The sequence below is a fragment of the Trichoderma gamsii genome (genome assembly GCF_001481775.2).
Source record: "Trichoderma gamsii strain T6085 chromosome Unknown Scaffold_11.2, whole genome shotgun sequence".
In the NCBI taxonomy this organism is placed as follows: domain Eukaryota; kingdom Fungi; phylum Ascomycota; class Sordariomycetes; order Hypocreales; family Hypocreaceae; genus Trichoderma; species Trichoderma gamsii.
This window is the reverse complement of record NW_020171348.1, coordinates 804,930-827,869: the sequence shown is the minus strand read 5'-3', so window position 1 is coordinate 827,869 and position 22,940 is coordinate 804,930. Positions and strand designations below refer to the sequence as shown.

The 22,940-nt window shown below is 48.1% G+C and overlaps 8 protein-coding genes across 8 annotated transcripts; 6 read left to right on the top strand and 2 right to left on the bottom strand.

The window, feature by feature from the left end:
* Positions 1 to 380: 380 nt before the first annotated feature.
* On the top strand, positions 381 to 1,376 carry TGAM01_v204168 (hypothetical protein; the record flags this gene model as incomplete). Its single annotated transcript, XM_018800720.1, has 1 exon — positions 381 to 1,376. One exon carries the CDS (start codon positions 381 to 383, stop codon positions 1,374 to 1,376), a length of 996 nt encoding a protein of 331 aa, XP_018666185.1.
* Positions 1,377 to 1,743: 367 nt separating this feature from the next.
* On the bottom strand, positions 1,744 to 2,791 carry TGAM01_v204167 (NmrA-like family protein; the record flags this gene model as incomplete). Its single annotated transcript, XM_018800719.1, has 2 exons — positions 1,744 to 2,675; positions 2,725 to 2,791. 2 exons carry the CDS (start codon positions 2,789 to 2,791, stop codon positions 1,744 to 1,746), a joined length of 999 nt encoding a protein of 332 aa, XP_018666184.1.
* Positions 2,792 to 3,865: 1,074 nt separating this feature from the next.
* Positions 3,866 to 8,613, top strand: TGAM01_v204166 (hypothetical protein; the record flags this gene model as incomplete). Its single annotated transcript, XM_024549361.1, has 5 exons — positions 3,866 to 4,015; positions 4,074 to 4,460; positions 4,530 to 5,178; positions 5,238 to 5,859; positions 5,919 to 8,613. 5 exons carry the CDS (start codon positions 3,866 to 3,868, stop codon positions 8,611 to 8,613), a joined length of 4,503 nt encoding a protein of 1,500 aa, XP_024405946.1.
* Positions 8,614 to 12,129: 3,516 nt separating this feature from the next.
* Positions 12,130 to 16,189, top strand: TGAM01_v204165 (hypothetical protein; the record flags this gene model as incomplete). The annotated part of the gene is made up of 3 exons (XM_018800717.1): positions 12,130 to 14,547; positions 15,247 to 15,827; positions 15,910 to 16,189. The coding sequence occupies 3 exons, from the start codon at positions 12,130 to 12,132 to the stop codon at positions 16,187 to 16,189; spliced, it is 3,279 nt and encodes a 1,092-aa protein (XP_018666182.1).
* Positions 16,190 to 17,696: 1,507 nt separating this feature from the next.
* On the top strand, positions 17,697 to 18,716 carry TGAM01_v204164 (hypothetical protein; the record flags this gene model as incomplete). The annotated part of the gene is made up of 1 exon (XM_018800716.1): positions 17,697 to 18,716. One exon carries the CDS (start codon positions 17,697 to 17,699, stop codon positions 18,714 to 18,716), a length of 1,020 nt encoding a protein of 339 aa, XP_018666181.1.
* Positions 18,717 to 19,131: 415 nt separating this feature from the next.
* Positions 19,132 to 19,578, top strand: TGAM01_v204163 (hypothetical protein; the record flags this gene model as incomplete). Its single annotated transcript, XM_018800715.1, has 2 exons — positions 19,132 to 19,394; positions 19,476 to 19,578. The coding sequence occupies 2 exons, from the start codon at positions 19,132 to 19,134 to the stop codon at positions 19,576 to 19,578; spliced, it is 366 nt and encodes a 121-aa protein (XP_018666180.1).
* A 793-nt stretch (positions 19,579 to 20,371) lies between these two features.
* On the bottom strand, positions 20,372 to 21,058 carry TGAM01_v204162 (hypothetical protein; the record flags this gene model as incomplete). Its single annotated transcript, XM_018800714.1, has 2 exons — positions 20,372 to 20,697; positions 20,758 to 21,058. The coding sequence occupies 2 exons, from the start codon at positions 21,056 to 21,058 to the stop codon at positions 20,372 to 20,374; spliced, it is 627 nt and encodes a 208-aa protein (XP_018666179.1).
* Positions 21,059 to 21,787: 729 nt separating this feature from the next.
* On the top strand, positions 21,788 to 22,692 carry TGAM01_v204161 (hypothetical protein; the record flags this gene model as incomplete). The annotated part of the gene is made up of 2 exons (XM_018800713.1): positions 21,788 to 21,810; positions 21,873 to 22,692. The coding sequence occupies 2 exons, from the start codon at positions 21,788 to 21,790 to the stop codon at positions 22,690 to 22,692; spliced, it is 843 nt and encodes a 280-aa protein (XP_018666178.1).
* Between the last annotated feature and the right edge of the window lie 248 nt (positions 22,693 to 22,940).

Here is a 22,940-nt window from a genome sequence, read left to right as displayed (position 1 = left end):
GCTCTAATCCACTTTCCACACAGTAGCTATGACCAAACCCGGCGCTTCCATGCTCATGATGATCATGGTGCCGCCACAGAGTAGCTAGACGCCTAGTTCAGTATCCTTGGCCTAGCTAAGCTGAGCTGCTGTTTCCTCCCACGTGTAGTCTATATAATAACCTTAAGTGGTCGTGCCCAACGTTTGCCACCCAGTTGATCATCTTCAAATGCTTCTACATCACGGACGTCGACTAGACACAAAAACATGACTCAGACTGGACAACAGATGCAGAATAGTCAATTGGTCCAAGAAGGACAATCGGCGCCAATTGAACGGCATGACACAAAAATTGCCCAAGACGATGCGGAGCGTCCGTATTCATTGTTGTCCCTGGAATAATGGGAACGGAGCTACTTGTTCGCGAGAAACATTATGCTTGGAATATTGAAAAAGCTGCCGGTGCTAAGTATGGGTGGTACAAAGCCGCAGAATTGAGCATTGAGAAACCGTTAATTGTGGGAGAACTCTTGGACCAGGGGTTGGACTACATTGAAGTTCCTGGATATGGCTGGTTCCTCGAACATTTGTCTGGACATGGAGATGTTTACTATTATGCCTACGACTGGCGTCATCGTGTCCAATATCACGTAGCGCCCTGTGCCAAAGGCATTCTAGCATTGAGTGAAAGTAACCCCGGCCGGCGCCTCATTCTTATTGGGCATTCGATGGGAGGACTCATATGTAGGAAGGCACTCGCAATGTACGACGGGGTAGAAGGGGCCGTCAACAACTTTGTGCCTCTCGGCGTGCCTGTTGGAGGCTCAACTATGGCCGTGGAGCGGGCTTACAACGGATTTGGCTGGTGGCTCCCTAACCGACGCAAGCTTACCAAAGTGCTGCAACAGTTTGGCTCCATCATGGACGATCTCTGGCCTACATACCCGTGGTTGCGTGAACATGGAAAGACTGGTCTTGTAGAGAGGCGTCCACCTGACAAACCAACACGACCTCCTCCGGCGTACGCATTGTCTTTTGCGTGGAAACAATACATTTCTCGCCATCACCATGGTGTGCATGTAAAGGGCCATAATGTCGAGACAGCCGCCGTAAACCTCCACGAGCTCGCTACAGAGGCAGATTTTCGGGCCAAAACGGTGGGATATCATTGTGATAAGATCCAGACGCCACATACCATGGAGGAGAGGTCGAAATCTGCGCAAACGGTGCTTGGAAGGTACAAACTTTTGGAAGATGGGCATAAAGACGGGGATGGTACTGTGGTGGCTCATGCGAGCATTGGCATAGCTACTAAGCACAAGGTGAAGCATCAGCACTTTGTGGCGGATGAGATAATGGTCAAGGAGATTATTGCCCTGGCCCAGGAGCATAGGTAGGGCATCCGATGGAAGGTGAGATGCCATTGTAAGCTGTATAGGCCACATGAATGCGGTGTAATGGATATGGTATGAATTGGCAGCGCGGGTCATGGTGTTTAACAACCACGTTCGCCTGAACAGCTATCATCACAGGCGATATGCTCAAGTAATCTTGTTGGTTTCTGTTTCAATATCAAAGTGTTATATCTTATGCCTTGACGCCATGTAACCAATTATTGTCATAATACCAATAAGTGAAAAAGCGAAGTTATCCCACTATGCTTCATATTGGGCCCATCTCCCTGTATAGAGGACTATGATACAGCTTGCAAATGATCAAACATCTTTTAAAGCATGATGTTAATAAGCTCTTGACGACGTAAAGCTATCTTGTGCCTGTGTACTTGTTGGCAATCATCCACTCCTTGATAGTCTTGTGCCTGGCGGGATGCACTTCATCAGCATATGCCGCCGCTTCTTCCTCTCTCTTGGGATCCCGAATGCGGTCATTGTACTTCCAAAAGTTCCACCAAGCGCCAAATGTCTGCCTCCAGGTAAAAGTAGTATCGTCCTCTGGAAGCCCACGGTTAGGGAATTTAGTTTCTGGATCTTTATAAACCCGCATTCTATCGAACCACTCGTTCTGTGTCAAGTCTTTGAACACAGCTTGCTTCCCCGTGGTCTCTTCGAACGCTTGCACCAAATCTTTATAACTTGTAAACATTACGCCCCAGCTCAAAATCTTGCCAGTGGAGGCCTCTGGATGCTCAAATATCCATCGCACGCGAGTGCCGTAGTCCTCCAGAGGGGTGAATGGGATGTTGCCATCCCCAATGGGTGCAGCGAACTCATACACGCCGTCATCCCTGACTCGTGGCTGGAGTAGTGTCCATAGCATTTCAGCATACACACCGCCATAGGTAATACACCATGGTAGGATATCTGCTGGCTGGTGGGAGAGCCAATCAGAGAGACGCCCCGAGATGACTCCGTGTACGTTTCGGAATTCTTCTTTGTATCCGTGAGCTTCATACCGATTTGGCCCAGCCGGCAAAACGAAAAGCTTCAATCCACTTTGGACGGCTATTTCATATGCGCGGAATGTCCAAAAGTAGACGAATGGCTCAGTGACAGCAAAAGAGTTCATGTTAAAGTATACGCCATCTTGGTCCGCGAGAATACTTCTGAGGCCGGCCTCAGTCAAGTAGTCGGCCTGCAGCAGTTTGACATTTGGCAAGGCTCCAATAGCCTGAGCTTCGGCTGAAGATGGGTTTCTGGTAGGAACGGTGATTTCAAATGTCCCGGCTTTCGAAAGGTCTGCCTCTTCATAAGCTTTGAGTTGTATAATTGCAAGATGTTTACTTACTCTTGACAACACTCGAACCTTGAGCCCCTGTTCCACCAAGAATAGCAACTCGCTTGATAGATGCCATGTTAAAGGTTTCTTTAGAAGGTAATATTGCAAGTTGTTTCTGTAGTGTATCTTGGATCGTCTTCTTCACAAATTATTCTGGCGAGTCAAGTATTTATACTTTTTACCGCTCTCAACATTGATCTTACATAACAGCGGAGATATTCTCCTACTGCGGGTAAGAGACGCCTTACTTATGACCAACAATTAGAACGCAATCTGCCAACGCAATTGCGGTATGAAGGGTATGGCTTCTAACAATGATTCGTTTACACGTCTTGCTGCCGAGAGTGGTGGGGCGGCCACTGGATGAAGATGTTCAATAATCAGAAAATAAGATGAGTAAACAGAAATTCCCTGATCCGTTCTACGAGTCTTTATCAAATAGAGATCGATGCATAATTGGCATATAAGAGATAAATTGAGATTCAATTAGTCAAGATTACCAATCCAAGTGCGGTGGCTTGGTTACAATTTAAGATTGTTTGTCGTATGCTTTGAGGACTCACGCCAATGAAGATAGCAGGTTTCCTTGTAGGAGGACATTTCTATTTCTCTCTGGTATAAGCCCAAAATCACAAATGACTCAATTGATATGCCCGCTAATTAAAATACGCCATCAATTCAGGGGATATGGTTAGGTTGATTGCAAAAACTGGTTTTGTTATTGCTGGGACAAAATATTCCGGCAGATTTGCATTTATGTCAAGGCAGTATTGACATGTTAGTAAAAAATTCTTGAAATGGACTTTTGACAAATCTTTAACCAACCCGGTAACATTTCATGTTTGCTCGTAACATGAAATCTTTCCTCTATCCATGTCGAATAGCAGAGGAAGAACATTTATACATTAAATATGCGCAAGTGACTTATTGGTTCTTCGAAGAATTGCACTGCATTGGTGAATGGTGTAAGCAGGCACATGCACATGCACACGCATATGTAGTCTTTATTGGCTGACCGGCCCGCACTTATTCCAGTACGTGCCGCAGCTGCATGAACATGTGCCTCTCATTCCTACGATAAGCAGGCAACAGCAGTCAAGATCAAATCTCATCATACCATCCAGAACGGCCGTGGAAAGCTGGTTCGACGATGGGCTTACGAGACGAACTACGAAAAAAATTCTCCAGTGGAAAGAAGAGCAGCTCAAGCCGTGATGCAAGGCTACAACAAGACCAAGCGACGACAAAACTTCATGTTTCTACCCCGCCCCACGAACATGCTGATTCCAAGCACATCGAAGTGTGAATCAATTCCACGCTGCAAGTAGAGTTGAGCACTGCTAATAATCCTATTCTAGCCAAAGCCGCCTGTACAGTTGAACTTCGTTGATGCGCCGATTCATGAGCTGTGGAATGTGGCATATGAGAAGCTAAGCCAGCAAGATGCAAAACTTATTCAGGACTATGAAGCCAGGATTCAAGAAGATCTGGCTACCGGCTTAAATTTAGGTCTGGCCCCCAAGATTAACGCACGCGAGCGAATGGAAGTCGTCCTCAGAAACAAAATGGACAAAGTCAAGCGCGACGCTTGGAAGCTCCAGTTCGGAGATTCTGAGATCCAAATCGCAGCCATCTTACCGGTAGTTGCGAGCATTGCTAGCAAAGCTAACGCATACATCTCCACTGCTTTGGCTGCCAACCCGCCCGCTTCGCTTGCATGGGGAGGGATTAGCGTATTGCTACCAGTAAGTTGTGTCTGTAATGGCCGCAGGCTGTCTGCTTGAGAGGCTGGCAATAGACTAAACTCAACCAAGCTTTTTCTTAATCCCTCTGAGCAAGCTGGATCGCTGGCAAAAGGGCTAGATTACATCTCGACTCTTATTGTTCGGGGTCAACTGCGCGAGGGCTTACACTCACGGCGATATGCGCTAGAAAAGATGACCAACAGTTGTCAGTCACCTAGCCTTGATCACTTGGCTTACAAGAAGGCTTTAGAAGCCCAGTACCGAAGTATCTTGAGATTCCAGGCTGAGACCTACTGCCATTTTGCAAAAAATGCCGCGTACAGGTTTGGCTTAGATGCTGTCAAGTGGAACGATTGGGAGGCAATGATGGATGATGTGCGCTCACAAGAAGACGCGCTTGCTGCGCTGGACAACCTTTGGCATGATGTTCAATACAGCCAAGAGTCTTTGGCGGTAAAGAAACAGCATCAAGAGTCTCTTGCAGCTTGGCTTACTATTAGCGAAGATGTTTCTAGCTTACGAAAGGCAATAGCAGAAGCACAAAAAGACCGTGATCGTGCAGACCTTTTGTCCTGGTTATGCCAAGTGGATCCTTCTCAAATGTATAATGCAGCTCGTGACAAACACGAAGTTGGAACAAGCGAGTGGCTGATGGAGAACCAAGAACTCTTGGCTTGGGAAAAAGAAGACAAATCTCTGCTGTGGATCCATGGTAAAGGTATTATACACTTCGTGGTACTACTGAGTCTTCAATTCATTCTAACAAATGGTTTATAGCCGGCTCCGGAAAGTCCATATTGAGCTCTTCAGTCATCAAACATCTTGATGATAAATATTCATCCGATCCATTGACTGCGGTGGCCTATTTCTACTTTAGCTTCACCGATCCTGAGACACAAGGAGTAGACATCATGCTCGCATCCATCATTAAGCAGATCTTGGCTTGTCGGCCAAATATTCCCCAGTCGGCTCTTAAGCTCAAAGAATACAAGGTCAGCGGCAAGCGGCCTGATTCTCAAAGTCTGACAACCGCAATAAATGATGCTATCTTTGGGTTTTCGGCGGTATATATCGTGTTCGACGCTCTGGATGAGTGTCCGACTTCGAGTGGAGAACGGAAGAAGCTTCTAAAAGTTTTAAGTGCCATTCTCGACAAAGCCCCTGAGAATCTACATCTCCTATTCACCAGCCGAAAAGAGAGCGATATTAGTGCAGCAATGAAGCACCACTTATCACGCCCATGCAGTCATGAACTAGACTTATTGGCCTATAGGTCTACCATTGACGACGATATTGGTATATTTATCGACACAATCCTTGCGAGTGACGATTACGAATCTTGGCCTGCAAGTGTAAAGGGAGAAGCAAGGAATTTGTTGGTTGAGAAGGCGGATGGCATGTAAGTAACCGAATCTCTATCAATTACTGATATGGCGGTCTTGCTAATATCTATCCAAGGTTCCAATATGTTCGCTGCCAGTTCGATGCACTCAGTGACTTATCTACTGTTGCTGAAGTCCACGAAGCCCTCCAAAGTCTTCCCGATGGCCTGGGTGCAACTTATGACAGGATGCTCCTGAATATTAATCCAAAATTCCAATACCGGATCATAGATTCGTTAAAGTGGCTGGCCTTTTCCCTTACTCCAATTGAAGTAAATTGGTTGTCAGAGATCTTCACATTTCGCGCTGAACCCTCCCAGGCTCCTGATGGAACAGAAAAGCTATTCCATGCTAGTGACATCGTAAAATATTTTTCTAGCTTGGTTATAGTTGCTGATAATGTTGTTCGCTTGGCGCACCTTTCTATCAAAGAATACCTGATCTCTACTCGGATCACTGGCGGGCCAGCAGCAGCATTTGGGCTTACTGAAATCGACGCCCACTTACACCTCGCAACTTGGTGTTTGAACTATCATTTCCTGCACGCCGATGATGGTATATATAAGCATATCAAACCGGAGGACAGTTTCAAGGACAAACCGGACGACTTGGACAGTTATACCAGTACGCAGTGGGCCCGGCATCTCGAAATGGTTCCGAGCAAGTTGTGGCCTTCTGAAATCGTCCAAATGGCATCATCTGCCCTTGAAGCCCGTAGCAGGACTCTGGCTAAGATGATATCTTTGGACATATGGTTTCATCGTGGAACAAATGTGTTCTTAGTGCAGCCAATACATTACATTACTCGGCTAGGTCTTTCGAATCTCGCCATGATGCTGCTCTCAAACGGACCTGAAACCAACAACTTTTTTACGCAGGAGGATTTAGACTTGGCGTTGGTGGATGCGGCTTATGCGGGAAGTATTGAGTTGGTCCGCCGGCTTCTTGACAAAGGCGCCAATATACTGGCGGAAGAAGACGTTGTGAGCACTAGTCATGAGCATATGATGCGCAATTTTAATGGCAGCATAGACCGTGGTTTCGCATTACACGCAGCAGCGGAAGGTGGTCACCTCGAGATTGTGCAGCTTTTAATGAACAAGGGAGCGGACATCAATGCGAATCACGGTCAAGCTGGTTCAGCGTTGCACGCAGCAGCAAGGGGAGATTATCTCGACATTGTCAAGTTTCTTGTTGACCGTGGAGCTGACATTCACGCTCGATTGAGCATGGAAGGCAGCGTGCTTGCCTCCTCCATTCACTCCACTAACGACCATTGCTTTCACTTTCTTCTCAGCAAAGGTGCCTTGAAAAGGGACGACAGAGAAACGGCGCTTATCAGGGCAGCGTCAGTCAGTCGTTGGGATTTGTGTGATTTCCTACTTGATCAAGGGGCCAGCATTCATGCTTCTGACCCGAAAGGTATAGACCAGTCCCCACTTCAAGCAGCGTGCACATTTTCATTCCTTGGCCGTGAAAGGGGAGATTACACCAAGAGGATCAACTTTGTTCAGCGACTGCTGGATCTCGGAGTAGACATCAATGCCCCAGGAGGCATTAATGGAAATGCCCCAGGAGGCATTAATGGCAATGCCCTGCAAGCTGCGTGTGAGAGCGGCGATATTCGTCTTGTAAAGATATTGTTGGACAGGGGAGCTGATGTTAATGTCAGGGATGAGTTTGGTCAAGACGCGCTGCAATATTCTCTCCGGGCCTCAAGAGATAGGCTGGATATCATGAAGCTGCTGCTAAGCAATGGGGCAAAGGTCAATGCCCAGAGTTCTCAAGGAAATGCTCTGCGAGTCGCTTGTAACATGCGTTGTTCGAAGGATGAGATATCCCTTTTACTCGAGCATAGCGTCGGAATCCATGCTGGAAGTGAAGATTTTGGAATAGTGCTTGAGGCTGCCGCGGCTCATGGACAAGAATGGCTTGTTCGTGAGCTACTTGAACGAGGAGTAGGTGTGAACGAAGGCGGTGATCAATATGGAACCGCGCTCCAAGCTGCCTATCGTCTCAACAACAGCGAGCAGGCACAAAATATCGTAAAGTTACTTATTGAACATGGCGCTGATGTCCACGCTAGAGGTGGTGTATATGGCAGCGCTTTAACCGTTGCGGCGGCCAACCTACGTCTTCCGAATAGCAGCATCCAGCAGCTGCTCGACTTGGGTGTCGATATCAACGACTGCGAGGAATTAAGTGGCATCACAGCTTTACAAGCCGTATTAGAGAACTTGACTGACGATATTGAGCCCAGCAAGTTACTTGAAAGGCTTCAATTTCTCTTGGAGCGCGGCGCTGATGCTAATGCTGGGACGGGGCATTACGGCTTCGCCCTCCAGTCAGCAGTGATGGCCAGGCATAAAAGCGTTAGGATACCTCTCTATCGGAATGTAGGCTTGGAGTTTCTCCTTGACCACTACCCTGATATCAACGTCAATGCAGAAGGAGGCGAATTTGGCTCTGCTTTACAGGCAGCGGCATACGCAGGCCAGCCTGAATCAGTCAAGTTGCTGATACAAAAGGGGGCAAATGTCAATGCGCAGGGAGGAGAGTATAAAAACGCCCTGAATGCGGCTACTATCTGGGGATTTTGGGATATTGTCATGATTTTGCTGGATAATGGTGCGGAGCCGGACTGTTATCGATCAGAGAAACCCGATGAAGAATGGCTTTGTAGTATGGTGAACAAGTGCGGTCGAGGTGCTAGAGAAAGATATGAAAGGGTTTGGGAAATGAAGAATCCAAAGCACGACGTAGCTAAATAGGGTTAATGAGACGATGTGTAGCAGGGGGCCAGCATTGGCAATGGACAATAATACAGATAGGAGGTGATATGGCCTAGGTGAGAATGGTAGTTGGGGAAGCGCAGAACCACAGAAGCATTTATACCAATGTAGACAGAATAGTGACCATCTTTCATGACTCGCAGACGACTAATGATGTTGTGTTTCGTGCTAACGAGGTGGCTACCATAGCAGATAATCGCGATGCCACTCAGTCCGTGTTCCTTAAGAACAAGTGTGAGCAAGGTTTCCCTAAGATATACATCAAGTGCAGCCTGAAAGTGCTCGCCTTTCTCGTTCTCGCCACGATATTCTTGGTATGGCGTAACAAAATGACCAATATGGTTCGGATGAGAGTGCGGTTAATAATCGTCAAGGCTATTCACAAATGGCTGCCGAAGAGAATTGTCGACTAATCTATACAGATATGCGACTCTAGACAAAGCTTCTCTGCATTCATTTAATCTAAAAGTTCTTCTTCCGACTTCATTTGTTTGCTAGATGAGATCCTGAAACACTCATCTTATGGTATGTCAAGTTCGAAGGGAGGCAAGGCCATGACATAAATGCATCTTTGTGTTTTGGTTCCGAGAGGTAAAGCCTCGAAGATGAGACTCGGTAATGCTTACCGCTTTCATTGCCAGCTGGCAGAATATTTCAGGCTTGGAGGAAGATCGGAGAGACAAAGGTGCTCCGTGTTCTGTTTGTGACATTGTATACCAAGAACTTCCACCAATTCCAAGTACAGGCAGAAATTTCTTCCTCCTCACTCACTCTCCAGTGGCACCACAGATTTCCGCATACTTTCTGCGCCTTTTCTCAGGTGGCTGCTATATAAACTGCAATCTTCAATATTTCTGCCTTCTCATCTTCTTCCCTCCCTCTTCATTCTCACACCTTCGTTCAAACAAACTCCAGTTATTATACGGCATCTATTTCAGCATAATATTGAAGAATATACAGCCAGATAGTCTTGGCTCAAGAAGGCCAAAAGCGAGATTACGCAGAATCCTCTGAAGCTCTCTCGTCTCAGGTCAAGCGATATGTCTATTTCGCAGCAGAACTTGAGAGTTGCCTTCATTAACCGTCAAGAAGTTCGTCTATATGCTCTAATCAATCAAGGTCATCTTCACGTTGGCGACAGCTCTCTTGTGTGGGTTGATGAAGATGGGCTACTCATGGCTCAAGATATGAGCCCCGAACCCCTCGAAGGGCTGGCTCCTTTGTTTCACGCAGGATTATGGGCAAATGCGGATAGAGTATCTACGTCTTTTGCGTTGCCACCCAGCTCTGAGAGCCAAGACAATCTCGGAAAAGAAATACCTATTCGTGGCTCTCTTATCAAGAAGCTCGTCTTGAAAGAGTTGAAGCTTTTACCCGCCGTTTCCCATTCCGTCTGGAAGGAGCTTTTGGTTGATCTCCAAGACTCATCAGATGTCAATGCATCACCGTCAGACATTGCGAAGAAAGTGAGGGCAGCCATGGATAAAGAAGAAGAAGACATCAGCGACTTGAGCTATTTTGGACAGCACTGTACCAATCCGAATGAATTCTTTGGCATGAACATGCGCTACTTTTCACAAGCTATGCACCGACTCGCAGGGGTAGATACCACTCAGAGCCGATCCTGGGCAGCTTTCCGCGAAGTCAATGAGAAATTGGCCGATGATATATCTACCCTTTCTCATTTGGCAAATAAGATGCAAACTCAAAAAGCTCCGAGAGAAAAACTCGTTGTGTTGTCTGATATTGCTTATGAGCTGTACTTGTTCTTTCGCAATCAGCAGAAAGAATCCAAAATGGAGCGACTGCTCAAAAGTGTTGAAAAGAAAGGAAAGAAAAGAAAAGCGAGGACTCAGCCAGAGATGACTGATAGCGAATGAGATTTGAAACTCTTTAAGAACCCTTCTCGAAATTATTTTGGTATTCAAATACGAGCCGAGGAGGCTATACCACATGATTGCCCATATGGAGCATGAATGGAAAGGCTTGCTAGAGGGAGGTATTCAGATCAGTCAGCTCGCTGAGTTTTCGGATTGACCAAATTTTTCGAGAGACGTCAATCTTCGAGATTTTCGCTTTATTTGGAATCGGACATGGAGCTGGGATTAGTGCGCAATGGATACGAGAGTGATTTCGATTTGGGAGGCTTTATTCGCTTTGTGGTTGGTTTCTTCAACAACTCTACGAAAAGTTCTGTAAGCATTTGAAGAATGGCCATGGGAGGTGTGGTTAGCAGGAACATGATAATGGGACAGTCACTTTTCTTTTTCCTAATTTACATTCTGCTCGTGACTGCTCTCGTTTGCGCAGGCCCCATCAGCGTAGTTAAAAAAAAAGAGAGAGATTAATCTGATTCTCTTCAATATATTTCGGCGCTTCTCTATGTCTGCGTGGCGATCAGACGTTGTCTGGAATCCTTGGCTATTAAAGCGATTGAGGCAACTAATTCTCTCTCTCTTTTATACGTCTTAAATCCCCTACCAGGGCAAATCTATTCAACGCCTAAAGAAGCTAGTATTTAGTTGACTAAGAACACTAAGTACAATGTTACCTATTTTTCATTGGCTATTGTGCTGCTGCGCCTTGCAATGATCTCCAGGCCCTGATCTTAAAAGGCTGATCACCATAACCTCCCTCTAAAATTGCCAACTTGGAGTAGTGCGTTTACGCCCGGAATAGCTCTACTTTATCTATCTGATTGATCGAAACTCTTCATACCTAATATACTGGCAACAGCAGTAACGGCTATTCAGCGCAGTATGTCAAAAGTATAGCCGAAAAGCCGCATGATCCGGGGAAACGCTGGCGCTATACTTCGATACTAGCGGCGAACGATCATTGAGTGGTCTTATATGAGCAGTTGAGCTTCTATTTCCTGCAATTGAAGAGTTATTGCTGCCTACATACGCTCTTCTATGCGCCTACAATAGTTCTATGCGTAACAATGACTGTGAAGCACAGCCACTATTCGTTCTATATACTGCTTCTACCACTGCCACAGCATTGATGCTAAATATTGGCGTGTCATCCATTGCCAATAGTCAATTGGCCCACCATATGAATCGCGGCTAAGCTGAAGGAATACGTAATCCGGCATTCGCGGTACCCCACATATTCTAGGCTGTCCTATTCGCACTTACACTAAGAGGCTTGTTTAAATGGTTGCCTCTAAAGCATTCGTACGCAAATACGTACGCAGCGGCAAATCCCAGTGCGCAAGTAATGGAATGAGGCGGACTGAGTGGCGAAAGTGAGATTAACAATGCGTGTTTGTATGGGCGAAAGGGCCGTTTCACATGTTCGATAAATCTGCCTGCTGTGGCTGTTTGTCCTAGTTTGCTTTTTGTTTTTGTTCTCGTATATATAGAGCATTCCGGTAGCGAAATTTACTCCTGTGCATCTTTACATCATATCGTCATTTCTCTGCGTTTGTGCATTCAGACTCACCAGGTGATGGGATCCATTCGTTTCAACTCCCAATCCGCAAATCCCGCCATGGCTCAAACCCTCGGCTCTTCGCTAGATGCGCAAGGGCTCGCAGACGAGCAGAGAGGCTTGTTGGATCTCATCGATAAACTCCAGTTTGCGCAATTAGACAATGTCAAGCTTCCACAGATTGTCGTCGTTGGCGACCAATCCGCCGGCAAAAGCTCCGTCTTAGAAGCCCTCAGTGGCACGCCGTTCCCGCGAGATGCCGGAGCGTGCACTCGTCATGCCACTGAGATTCGATTGAGAAGATCGAAAGAAACCAACCTCAAAGTGTCTATTATTCCAGACAAAAACCGTCCATACAATGAACAGGCTCGCCTGTTGCAGTTTGGAGGTGACGCTGGCATCGATACGCCGTTTGATGCCATGATGAGAGAAGCAACCGAGCTGATCGCCCCTCGAAATATACCGGGACGTTTTGCTGCTCGCGATATCCTCGTCGTAGAAAAGACAGGGCCGGAAATGCCCATGCTGAGTCTTGTCGACCTGCCCGGATTGGTCCGTGTGGCCAACCGGGATCAGTCCGAGGCCGATATTCAGACCATCGAGATCCTCTCTGATCGATATATGAAGAGCAGCCGAACAATCATCCTGGCTGTTATTGGCGGAAACAACGATTATGTCCAGGCGCCAATATTGAAAAAAGCTCGTCATTTCGACCCTACAGGCTCGCGAACCATTGGCGTCTTGACAAAGCCTGACATGACAGAAGGTATCGGCCTCGAAGATAAATTCATTGGGCTTGTAACAAACCAAGACCAAGAAAACAATTTTAAGCTCGGATGGTATATCCTGCTTAATCCAGGCCCAGGAGAATTCTGGTCGTCTCTCGAAGAAAGATCACGTCGGGAAGCAGATTTCTTCGCAAGAGGCAAATGGGCAGCTCTGCCACCTGCAATGTTGGGAATAGAAGCCTTGAGACAGAAGCTCAGCTCTCAGTTACAACGACATGTAGGAAAACATGTGAAGACGCTTCGGAGACAGATTCAACAAGCTCTTGAGCAGTGCGAGGCGGACCTGAAAGCCATGGGTTCCGGAAAAGAGACCATTGAAGAGATGCGCTTCGAAATGGGCGAGCTCTTCTCTGCATCCAACAATCTGGTTACTCCGGCTGTGAATGGCAATTATAAGAATCCCGTTGGAGAATCCTTCTTCGCCCGACAATCCCATCCCAAAGGAACACCGGCGCAGAAGCTCCGAGCTCGCGTCCGCGAAGAAAGCGAAAAGTTTGCACGCCTTTTCCGCCAGCACAATAGCAAGGTCAACTTTTCTTCTTCCAATAGCTCTGGGACGAATAATCTGCCGGCAGCAGGTGTCGTCGGCGATCAGTCCAAGAAGGAGTTTGCTCAGAGAGAAGTCGAGCCGCTCCTGCGACAGATTCGTGGTAACGAGCTTCCCCTCGACTCTAACCCAAGAGCTCCGTATATACTTTTCCAGGACTTTTCTCGCCCCTGGCCCGTTCTGGCACAGGAGTACAAAGATAACGTTGCTGTCATCTGTAACGAATTTCTCGCCGATGTTATTGACTACGTCTGGCCATTGCGGATGAGAGAGCCCCTGCGTTTCCATTTCCTGGAGAACAAGATGAAGGAGATGATGGAGCAAGCCGAGAAGGAGCTTAAGAGGCTGATTGACGATTTGGAGCTGGAAATTCAGCCATACGACCCTGAATATGAACAACGTCTCGTCAGATGGCGCTCAGAGGCTTTGAAAGACGGTGGCACCTATACCGAGGCGGAGGAAGTGCTCGAGAAGATGCTCATATACTATGACCTGACAGCACGGATATTCACCCGCAACACCATCACCCAGGTTGTCGAAAGACACTTACTTATGAGATTGCTCGGACTGTTCAATCCCATCGAAATTCTCCGCATGCAAAATGCTACTGTTGAGGCCATCGCCGCTGAGAACAAAGAGGCTCGCGACAAGCGCGCGGCATTAAAGGCGAGGAAGGTGGCTATTGAAGAAGCACGGAGCATATGTGCCAGCCTGGCGATGAGAAGCGAGCTACGCTCATATGATGATGACATGGATGATGAGGTTGGGACAGATGATGAGGACCAGCGCCGGAACAGCTACAGTTCTAAGCGCTATTCGACATCCTTGTCGAATGGAAATGTGCAGCAGCCGCAAGTAACGCCAAGCTCGCCGATTCGTCGAAAGAAGCGCGAAGAACGGTCTCGTTCATCTATCAGTGTAGATACTACGCAGCGAGCGCCACCAGTCCCTCAACAGAGCCATCCCGATCTCCAGACAAATGGAGTAGCTCACCAGGAGGTGTCTCCTCAGGAGTGGGATGAAGCATATTACTCGACAGCGCAGTCAGCGCCTCACCATGCGCCGCCGCCACCTCCTCCGCGCCCTCAAAAGGTGGGATTTGAGGACCGCGATGGGTACGATTCGCATCGGAATAAAGACAGTGTAAGACAGAAGTTGGCTTCGACACTAAGAGGGGGAGTCCATCATGCTCAGGGCTAAAACGATTGAAGCTTCTTTGCAGAAATGATTGGTGTTTATGGCGTTGTTAAACTGGCGAATTTTTTTTTTTTTGACATGGAATGTACAATATAAAGATATGAGAAATATTTATCTAGAAAATGGTTAACCGAAGCAATTATATAGATTTGTCTACTGCGACAGCATTCGTAGCATTCGTGAAGATCATTGTGACCTACCAACTATGATAAAACAACAGTATTAATGCTACACTGGTACTCGGCGTTGGCAAGCTTTGCGGGGTGTAGCTGAGCTGAGGTAGGAATTATCTGCATGAAGCGATTCCAACTCTGGTATGGGCAGAAAGCTTTCGCACCTATTGCGATGCCTATTATGCTAAAGTCGGCGATGGAATAGTTAATTAGTCGCCGTATATAACGAGGTTGCCCTGATTTAATTGGTGCCTATGCTTCATGTGCGCCAACGCCAATCCTCCAGGATCTTTAGCTGTAAAATAGTCAATTGGCGACGATATGGTCGAAGGATGAATGCAAGCGGGTATATAAAGCGCAGTCATAGGGCTCCTCGAAATGAAAGTGATGCATCTTTACTCTCAGAGTCTTGCACCAGTTTGCATACGTGATTGTCTTAAGAATGTCTTTCTTTCACTTCATTCGTGCACAGTACAAAAATCTTCCTCTGGCACTTACACCTACTGATTGTCAAGGGCGTACGTATATCGTCACTGGAGCCAACAGTGGCATCGGGTATGAATGTGTCAAGCATCTTGCCCGCCTCGGCTCTTCACGAGTGATTTTGGGAGTTCGAAGCAGAGATAAGGGCGAGGTCGCGAAGAAAACTATCGAGACGGAGACAGGGTGCGATACCAGCATTCTCCAGGTATGGGAAATCGATCTCGGAAGCTATGAGTCTGTTGCGGCGTTTGCAAAGAAAGCCGGCGAAGAGCTCCACCGGATTGACGGCATCGTGGAGAATGCAGGCACCGCGGAGGGGTCTTGGGTTGTAAAGGAGGGAAATGAAGCAAATATGACGGTGAATATATTTTCGACATTCTTGATAGTTCTTTTGATGCTGCCGCATTTGCACAAGTCAGCCAGACAGTTTGGCATTGTACCGCAGCTGGTCATTATCGGTAGTGGGCTCGCCTTTCAAGCAAAGCCAATATGGGAAAAGTTGGACATTGGCAATATTTTCGGAGATTTGAGAGACCGTCAGAAGTGGGCGCCCAAGTTGAGTAACACGGGGTAAGCAGACAATCTTCTTTCTGCTGTTTGGACTTTTGCTTGAAGAGCTCGATAAGGCGAAGCTGACCGGGACATCTCCCAGCTATCCTCTGTCCAAGCTACTTCTCACCTTTGCGTATTTCGAATTCGCACGGCGAGTGCCATTTTCTCGTACCGGCGTGACAATTACCATGGTAAATCCAGGTGCCTGCAAGACCAACCTTCCACGTCATCTCAATTCCAGCGTCCGGCTTCAAATTGGCGCCGTTCTGTCGCTAATAGGCCGAAACGCTGAAATGGGCAGCCGGACGTTGCTTCATGGCCTCACGGTCGGTGAGGAAGCCCACGGCAGATACCTCTCAGAGTGTGAGATTAGCGAGTGAGTCTTTCAATTTCGATCTCCTTCTCGATGTGGCCTCTTCTACATTGGTCAAGACAATGCCTAGAGAAGTAGACAAGGCTAATGAAACGTGTGCGTAAGCCATATCGTTCCCAACTGGGTCACGGACGATGACGGAAGAGAATGGCAGGTTCGAGTATGGAAGGACATCACTGCGGAGCTAGAAAAGGCGTGTCCAGGATGCCTTGACGTGATATCAAACGAATGAGTCCGAGCAGACCAAGTGACTCAGTGGTGTTGAAGAGGAGCCATGATGGGATTGCGAAGCATCTTTCGAAAATCTTGTTGTCAGATGCCTCGTTGGTAGGGAGACGAGAGATGGAGGAATAGGTCAATCCGAAGACGCGTACGTTGCTAATATAGACATGATGATGCTGAGTATCGGAGAATTGAGGATGCATGAACGAGAACGAGCCTTGAGAACTGAGACCCTTCCAGAGGCCCTGGTCAAGCCACCGAACGCCACGCGGCGAGAATCTACCCGAGCCGCTGGGGCTTGCATCGACAGCCTCACTGAAGGGAGAGGTACCCGACAAGTCTCTTGGTGTTATGGCTGCAATTGCGTTCATAGATGATATGCCATCTTTTATGGTAATTACAGGGTTAAAAACTCATTTTATGATGAAATGAGGCATAAATATTGATTTCCAATTTTTTTCATAAATTTTTAAGAAATTCTGTAACCGTATACCGGCTCTTGAGCATTGACACCAGCAAGCGACGCAATAGCAGCGATTCACCCAGTGGTACATCCCAGCGACTAAAGCGCCCTGACACTCCCCCATATTTTACCGCCATGACCAGCTGCTAAAAAAACGCCACAAAACCACCCAAGCGCCAAACGGCTCAAATTTCTCCCCGCCTAAGCTCCGTGGCACCGACATCCAACGGCCCGGAGTCTGCTAAAGAAGGACAATAAGCAAAAGCACAGGGCACATTGAACAGGGGTGGGCCATCTTAAGCTTATCGTCAATCCTTTTTCGTTCTCGCATCTTCCCAACTGGGACTAAAACAGGCACTGCTCTGCTTGAACCGGAACAATTGAATCTCGCCATGGCTTCTACAACTACGTAACTCACAGCCTTGTCATTTCTCCAAAAAAAGAAAAGGAACACGCAACCTGTAGGATCATGATACTGCTGCTAAATTGGCGCCGTGGCGCTATAGTCGGCTGCGACACGGCCGAGTGGTGCCTTGGGCTGCTGCGCGGTGACGACAAGGGCTGTGCCGTGATTGAGAGCTGATTGGGCTCCGTCTGGCGAATGCGAAAAGTAAGATGATGAAGGAGGAGATAAATAGGGTGATGTGCCGCTGCCTTTTGGAGATGGAATTCTGATATTTCAGCATCACCAACAAACAGCTACAGACAACTACACATTTCTCTTTACTTTCTTTCTAAATAATATCGCGAACACCATCAACCTATACAGTCTCACTTACACGAAACGCACTCAACACCACCACAACCTCACACAAACTCCATCACCACAATGGCAGTCCCCAACCGCAAAGTCGTCATCACCGCCTACGGCCCCCCCTCCACCTCCCTCCAGTTCGTCACCGAGGACCTCCCCCCTCCGCCCAAGGACCACGTCCAGGTCAAGATCCTCTACGCAGGCTTCGCCGGCGCCGACGTCAACATGCGCCTCGGCGTCTACCCCTTCCAGAGCGCCCCTCCCTTCACGCCGGGCTACTGCTTCGCCGGCCGCGTCTCCGTCAACGGGCCCGGCAGCTCCAAGTTCGAGCCCGGCACCCTCGTCACGGCGCTGACAAAGTACGACTCCGACGCCGAGTACATCAACATCCCGGAAAAGTACCTTGTAGCCATCCCCGACGGCGTTGACCCCAAAGTGGCCGTCGCCTTGCCAGTCGACTGGTCCACGGCCTACGGCATGGTCCACCGCGCCGCAAAAGTGTCCGAGGGCCAGCGCGTCTTCATCCACGGCATCAGCGGAGCCGTTGGCCAGGCCGTCATGTATCTCTCCCTCCTCCAAGGCGCAACTGTCTACGGCACAGCCTCTGAGAGGAACCACGCCGCCCTCAAAGAAGCAGGTGCTCATCCGTATCTCTACACCAACAAGGACTGGATCGCCGCCATGAAGGACCTCGGAGGCGTGCACGCCGTCTTTGACGCCCTGGGCTTTGAAAGCTTCGACGAGTCCTACGACATCTTGACGCCCAAGGAGAGAAGCGTGGTCGTCGCCTACGGAAACAATCTCAGCAATCTCACTGGTGCGAAGCGACGCAATCCCTGGATCCCGATAGCCAAGTTGATGTTTAAGAACCTCTATATCTGGTCCAACAAAGGAGCCAACTTCTACTTCATCACGCGCGACCAAAAGACTTTTAAGCCTGAACTGCAGCTGCTGCTCAACATGACCAGGGATGGAATCATCACCCCTCCGATCAAGGCCGTCTGGGAATTTGACGATATCAAAGAGGCCCATGAAGCTTGGGGCAAAGGCTCAGGAATGGGATCGCCCGTTATCCGCATCGCCCGCGACGCTTAAAGTAGGAATTGGGCTCGTCTCTCTTTGATACCTTTTGTTGATAGTGTCTTGATATGGTTAAAGATTGGTGTCGGATCTGCAGCGATTTTCTATTATTGTCTTTTCTCCAATTTTTTACCCAGTTACATAGTTCAGCAACCTGAAAATTTTCCCAACTAATAATAAATCCACGTGCTTGTCTACCTCTCACATCTCACATCCCGCTTCGCGTAGCTCTGTCTCACTGTAACTCAAAATCCGTTGCGAGCGGGTGATGTCATGAAGGCTTGACGTCACCCCAAATCACTCCATCAAAGGGGCGAATCTCGCAAACCATAACAGCTATACAAAATGCCATACAATTCAATTGCATTTTCATTAAAACTTTAAAATTCAATTAAATCAATTGAAAGTCTATCAAACGAACTCAACCATCATGGCTTCAACGATGCATCTCCGCCAAATTTCCTCCTCCAGCTTCATCCGCACCACTGCCACCAGCACATTCCGCCGATCCTTCCACCAGACAATCCCGCGCTTCAATTCCGCCGTCAAGCTCGAAGGAGACGAAAAGCCCGACCAAAGCAAGGAGTCGCAAGGAAACCATGCTCCGCAGCCCAAGATCTCTAATCTGAGCATGCCGGGTGTCAATAAGGCAAAGGAACTCACGAAAGAGCAAAAGGAGGAAGTGCGGCAACAGTAAGAGCCATTATCCTCTTTTGGACAATACGAAAAAAAGGAAGAGAAAAATAAAAAGCTAACACGACATCTTGCCAATAGCAACAAAGACTTCGAAGAGAAGTTTGATCACGGTCATACAGCGCCGGACGACAAGGTAGACAAGAAGTTCTGGGAAGCTGGCGAAGGCAACAACAAGTCTTGATAAACACATGTCTTGCGATTTTGTATTTTTAGTGTACAACAGGGTTACAAGGATACCGAATATTCGCGCGATGCGAGAATGAGTAATTGTTGAGTTCTTTGCAGATGGGCCACAGAGCACTGTATGCGTTGCCCGAGTGTGTGAAGGGAGCGGAAGCGGAAGATGCGTTAGTGAGCTTCAGATAGCCGTCTAGATGATCAACTGATCGCCTTATTTCTTCTTCTGTTATCAATCTCATCTACCCAAGGGCTACACAAGTTCAAAAAGCTCATTTCTTTTGAGCCTACTAAGAAAGATGAACACCCATGAGCTGAATAATGTCGACTGAAGATGCCAGTTCATAGAAATTGTAGCTTTAAATACTAACGATATTGGGGCAATACATGAATACACAAGCAGAGAACGCCGCGTGCTGCACCTTATCCCTTACCCATATGATACATATTATACAACGCAGCATTTCAGTATGCGCTACTCCTCATTCGACAAGCATAACACCTGTCTTGACGTTCAAACGATCCAGATTACAGAGTAGCATCATTATAATAAATCGTATGCAGCTTGCCCAGCCAAGAAATGCCTCTGTAAGCGTTGTTAGTAACAATAGGACAGAACAGACGGATATCAAATTACCATGTAAAAGTAACGACATAAATCAGATGGCCAAAGCAGGTAGACACCTGATACCGTGGACCCTCAATTCAGCGAATCGGCCTCAAATCTATTTGAGACTGGCCGGCCTCGCCATAGTAAAGACAGCCCCTGCCCCATTTTGACAAGGACAATTATATTCTTACGGCCGGTCCATCCCGCTGCCAGCCATATCTCCAATCAACCCTCGAACCCAATCAACAAGCGCCTTGACCAAGCCTTGGGGCTTATTCTTGCCATCCACGCCACGAACAGGCTCCGTGCCCATGGTAGGCAGGACATTGTCGCCAGCAGACAAGCTCACAAAGAGCGCAAAAGGAATCAGCCAGACGCATATGCCAAAGTAGGACGCAATCATGGTAAAGGTCGGAACGTCCACATGCTCGTAGTAGGAAGATCGGGCGTAGGCTCGCTCCTGGTGGTTGGAGAAGAATCGGAACCACACATAGTGGTCGAGAAGCACCAAGACTAAAGAAGAACGTTAGTAGGTACTCTCTCCAAGAGATCAAGCTGGACAGGGCATCATACCACAAGAGAGCAAGAACAGCGGGTCAGTCAGCTGCACATATGGGAACCGCCGCAAGTTACCCAAGTACACCACATGGCAGACAATTCCCAAGACAGTCGCCCAGAAGGGGAAGCCGTCGATCAAGAGCGCAACCTGCACGCCAATGATGATCTGGATCAGTCGTGTGAGTAAGCGCTTTGCCAAGACGGTATGCTCCTCCACCAGTTCCGAAAGATAGTAGAGCCCAGACGCGATTGACAAGGTTAAGAAGCAGAAGCCGATGATGGCGCCGACATAGCCCAGCAGCGGTAGAATCCACATCTTGGCGTATTAGTGGTGTAGTATATGGCTAGAAGGTCAAGTTGAGCTGAGGGGTATGAGTTACGACAGAAGAAAGAAGAAGAAGAAGAAGAGGAAGAAGAAGAAGAAGAAGAAGAGGAAGAAGAAGAAGAAGCTTGAGAATGAACGAATGAATGAACGAGGAAGAGCGGCTCGTTTAGATTAGATTAAAGCAAGGATGCGGTTAGCTGTAGCTGTGGACACGTTCATGTACTCAAGTATGGGATGAGCTTGGGTGGGATGCCTGTCGTCATACGGAACTATAACTTTTCCCGCTCCGATAAGCTTCAAGGCAGATGCAAACAATATGATGTTTTCAGCAGGATGTTATCTATTATCTATGTATCCGAAAACAAAAGAAAGAAAAATTAGTCAAAAGAGTTTTCCAACAGTCAAGTTTGCTTTTTCTTCTGAGTCTTATCAGCCGTTTGCTAGGGTGGTGCGACAAAGTAGACCATCATCACATGTCGAGCTTCGCAGGCCCGTGTACGAAGCTTGGCATGTGTTACTTGCCATGCACCTCGTCAGCTCCGATAAGCTTATCGATAACACCCACAAAAAAAGATCATGATGCCCCATCGCATCGCAGACTCAATGACCCAAGCAAAAAGACCATCATCCTCAGCGTCGCATTTCACTATTTCAAAGCACAGCAAGCAATTTCTCTCAATCCACTACTACACGATCTAAAATTACACTCACATCGCCACAATGTCTCGCCCCGAGGACTCTCTGTACGCTCTCCCCCCTTCCCCCCGCCATCATTCATCCCATCCTCTTCTAACTGTCTCCTCAGCGCGGCCGACGTCCACTACGACGACACCGAAGCCCGCAAATACACCACCAGCTCCCGTATCCAAAACATCCAAGCCTCCATGACCCGCCGCGCCCTCGAGCTGCTCGACCTCAAAGCGCCCTCCCTCATTCTCGACATCGGCTGCGGCAGCGGCCTCTCCGGCGAGATCCTCTCCGCCGTCGACCCCTCCGACGGCGGGCCGCACACCTGGATCGGCATGGATGTCTCGCCCTCCATGCTGGACATTGCGCTGCAGCGCGACGTCGAGGGTGACCTGATGCTTGCCGACATTGGCCAGGGCGTGCCCTTCCGCGCGGGCTCCTTCGACGCCGCCATCAGCATCTCCGCCATCCAGTGGCTTTGTAGCGCAGAATCGAGCGAGACTTCGCCTACGGGACGGCTCAATCGCTTCTTCAACGGTCTGTATGCGTCGCTGCGTAGAGGGGGCCGTGCTGTATGCCAGTTTTACCCCAAGAACGACACCCAGCGCAACATGATCACCCAGGCTGCCGTCAAGGCCGGCTTCGGCGCCGGTCTCCTTGAGGACGACCCCGGCACCAAGAACGTCAAGCTGTATCTCGTCCTTACTGTGGGCAATAATGACAACGAAGGTGGCAACACAGACATCACTGGTGTGGTCAGCGGCATGGACAACGTTGATGTTCTGGACGCCAGGAAGAGACTCAAGGCGAACAACACCCAGGTTAAGAAAGGAAGCAAGGCGTGGATCGTCAAGAAGAAGGAGCAGATGGAGCGAAAAGGAAAGATTGTCAAGGCCACGTCCAAGTACACCGGCCGCAAGCGTCGCATTCAGTTTTAAAAGCCGACTATATGAGAAGAGAGCTCCGTTGCATGGTTTAGGCGTTAGTGGCGCATTCGATCTTTTACAATTTCTTTTCCAGATACATATGATATATATGAATTGTTGATACCCTTTTATCATTCAAGCCAGGCTTGACTTTGCTACAGATTGCTAGCTAGACCCATTTACGTGTTTGCTGCGGTGAAAAATGTATTCTTCTTGTTTTAATTTCATTCATCGATATGATGCTACTGCTTTATATCAGC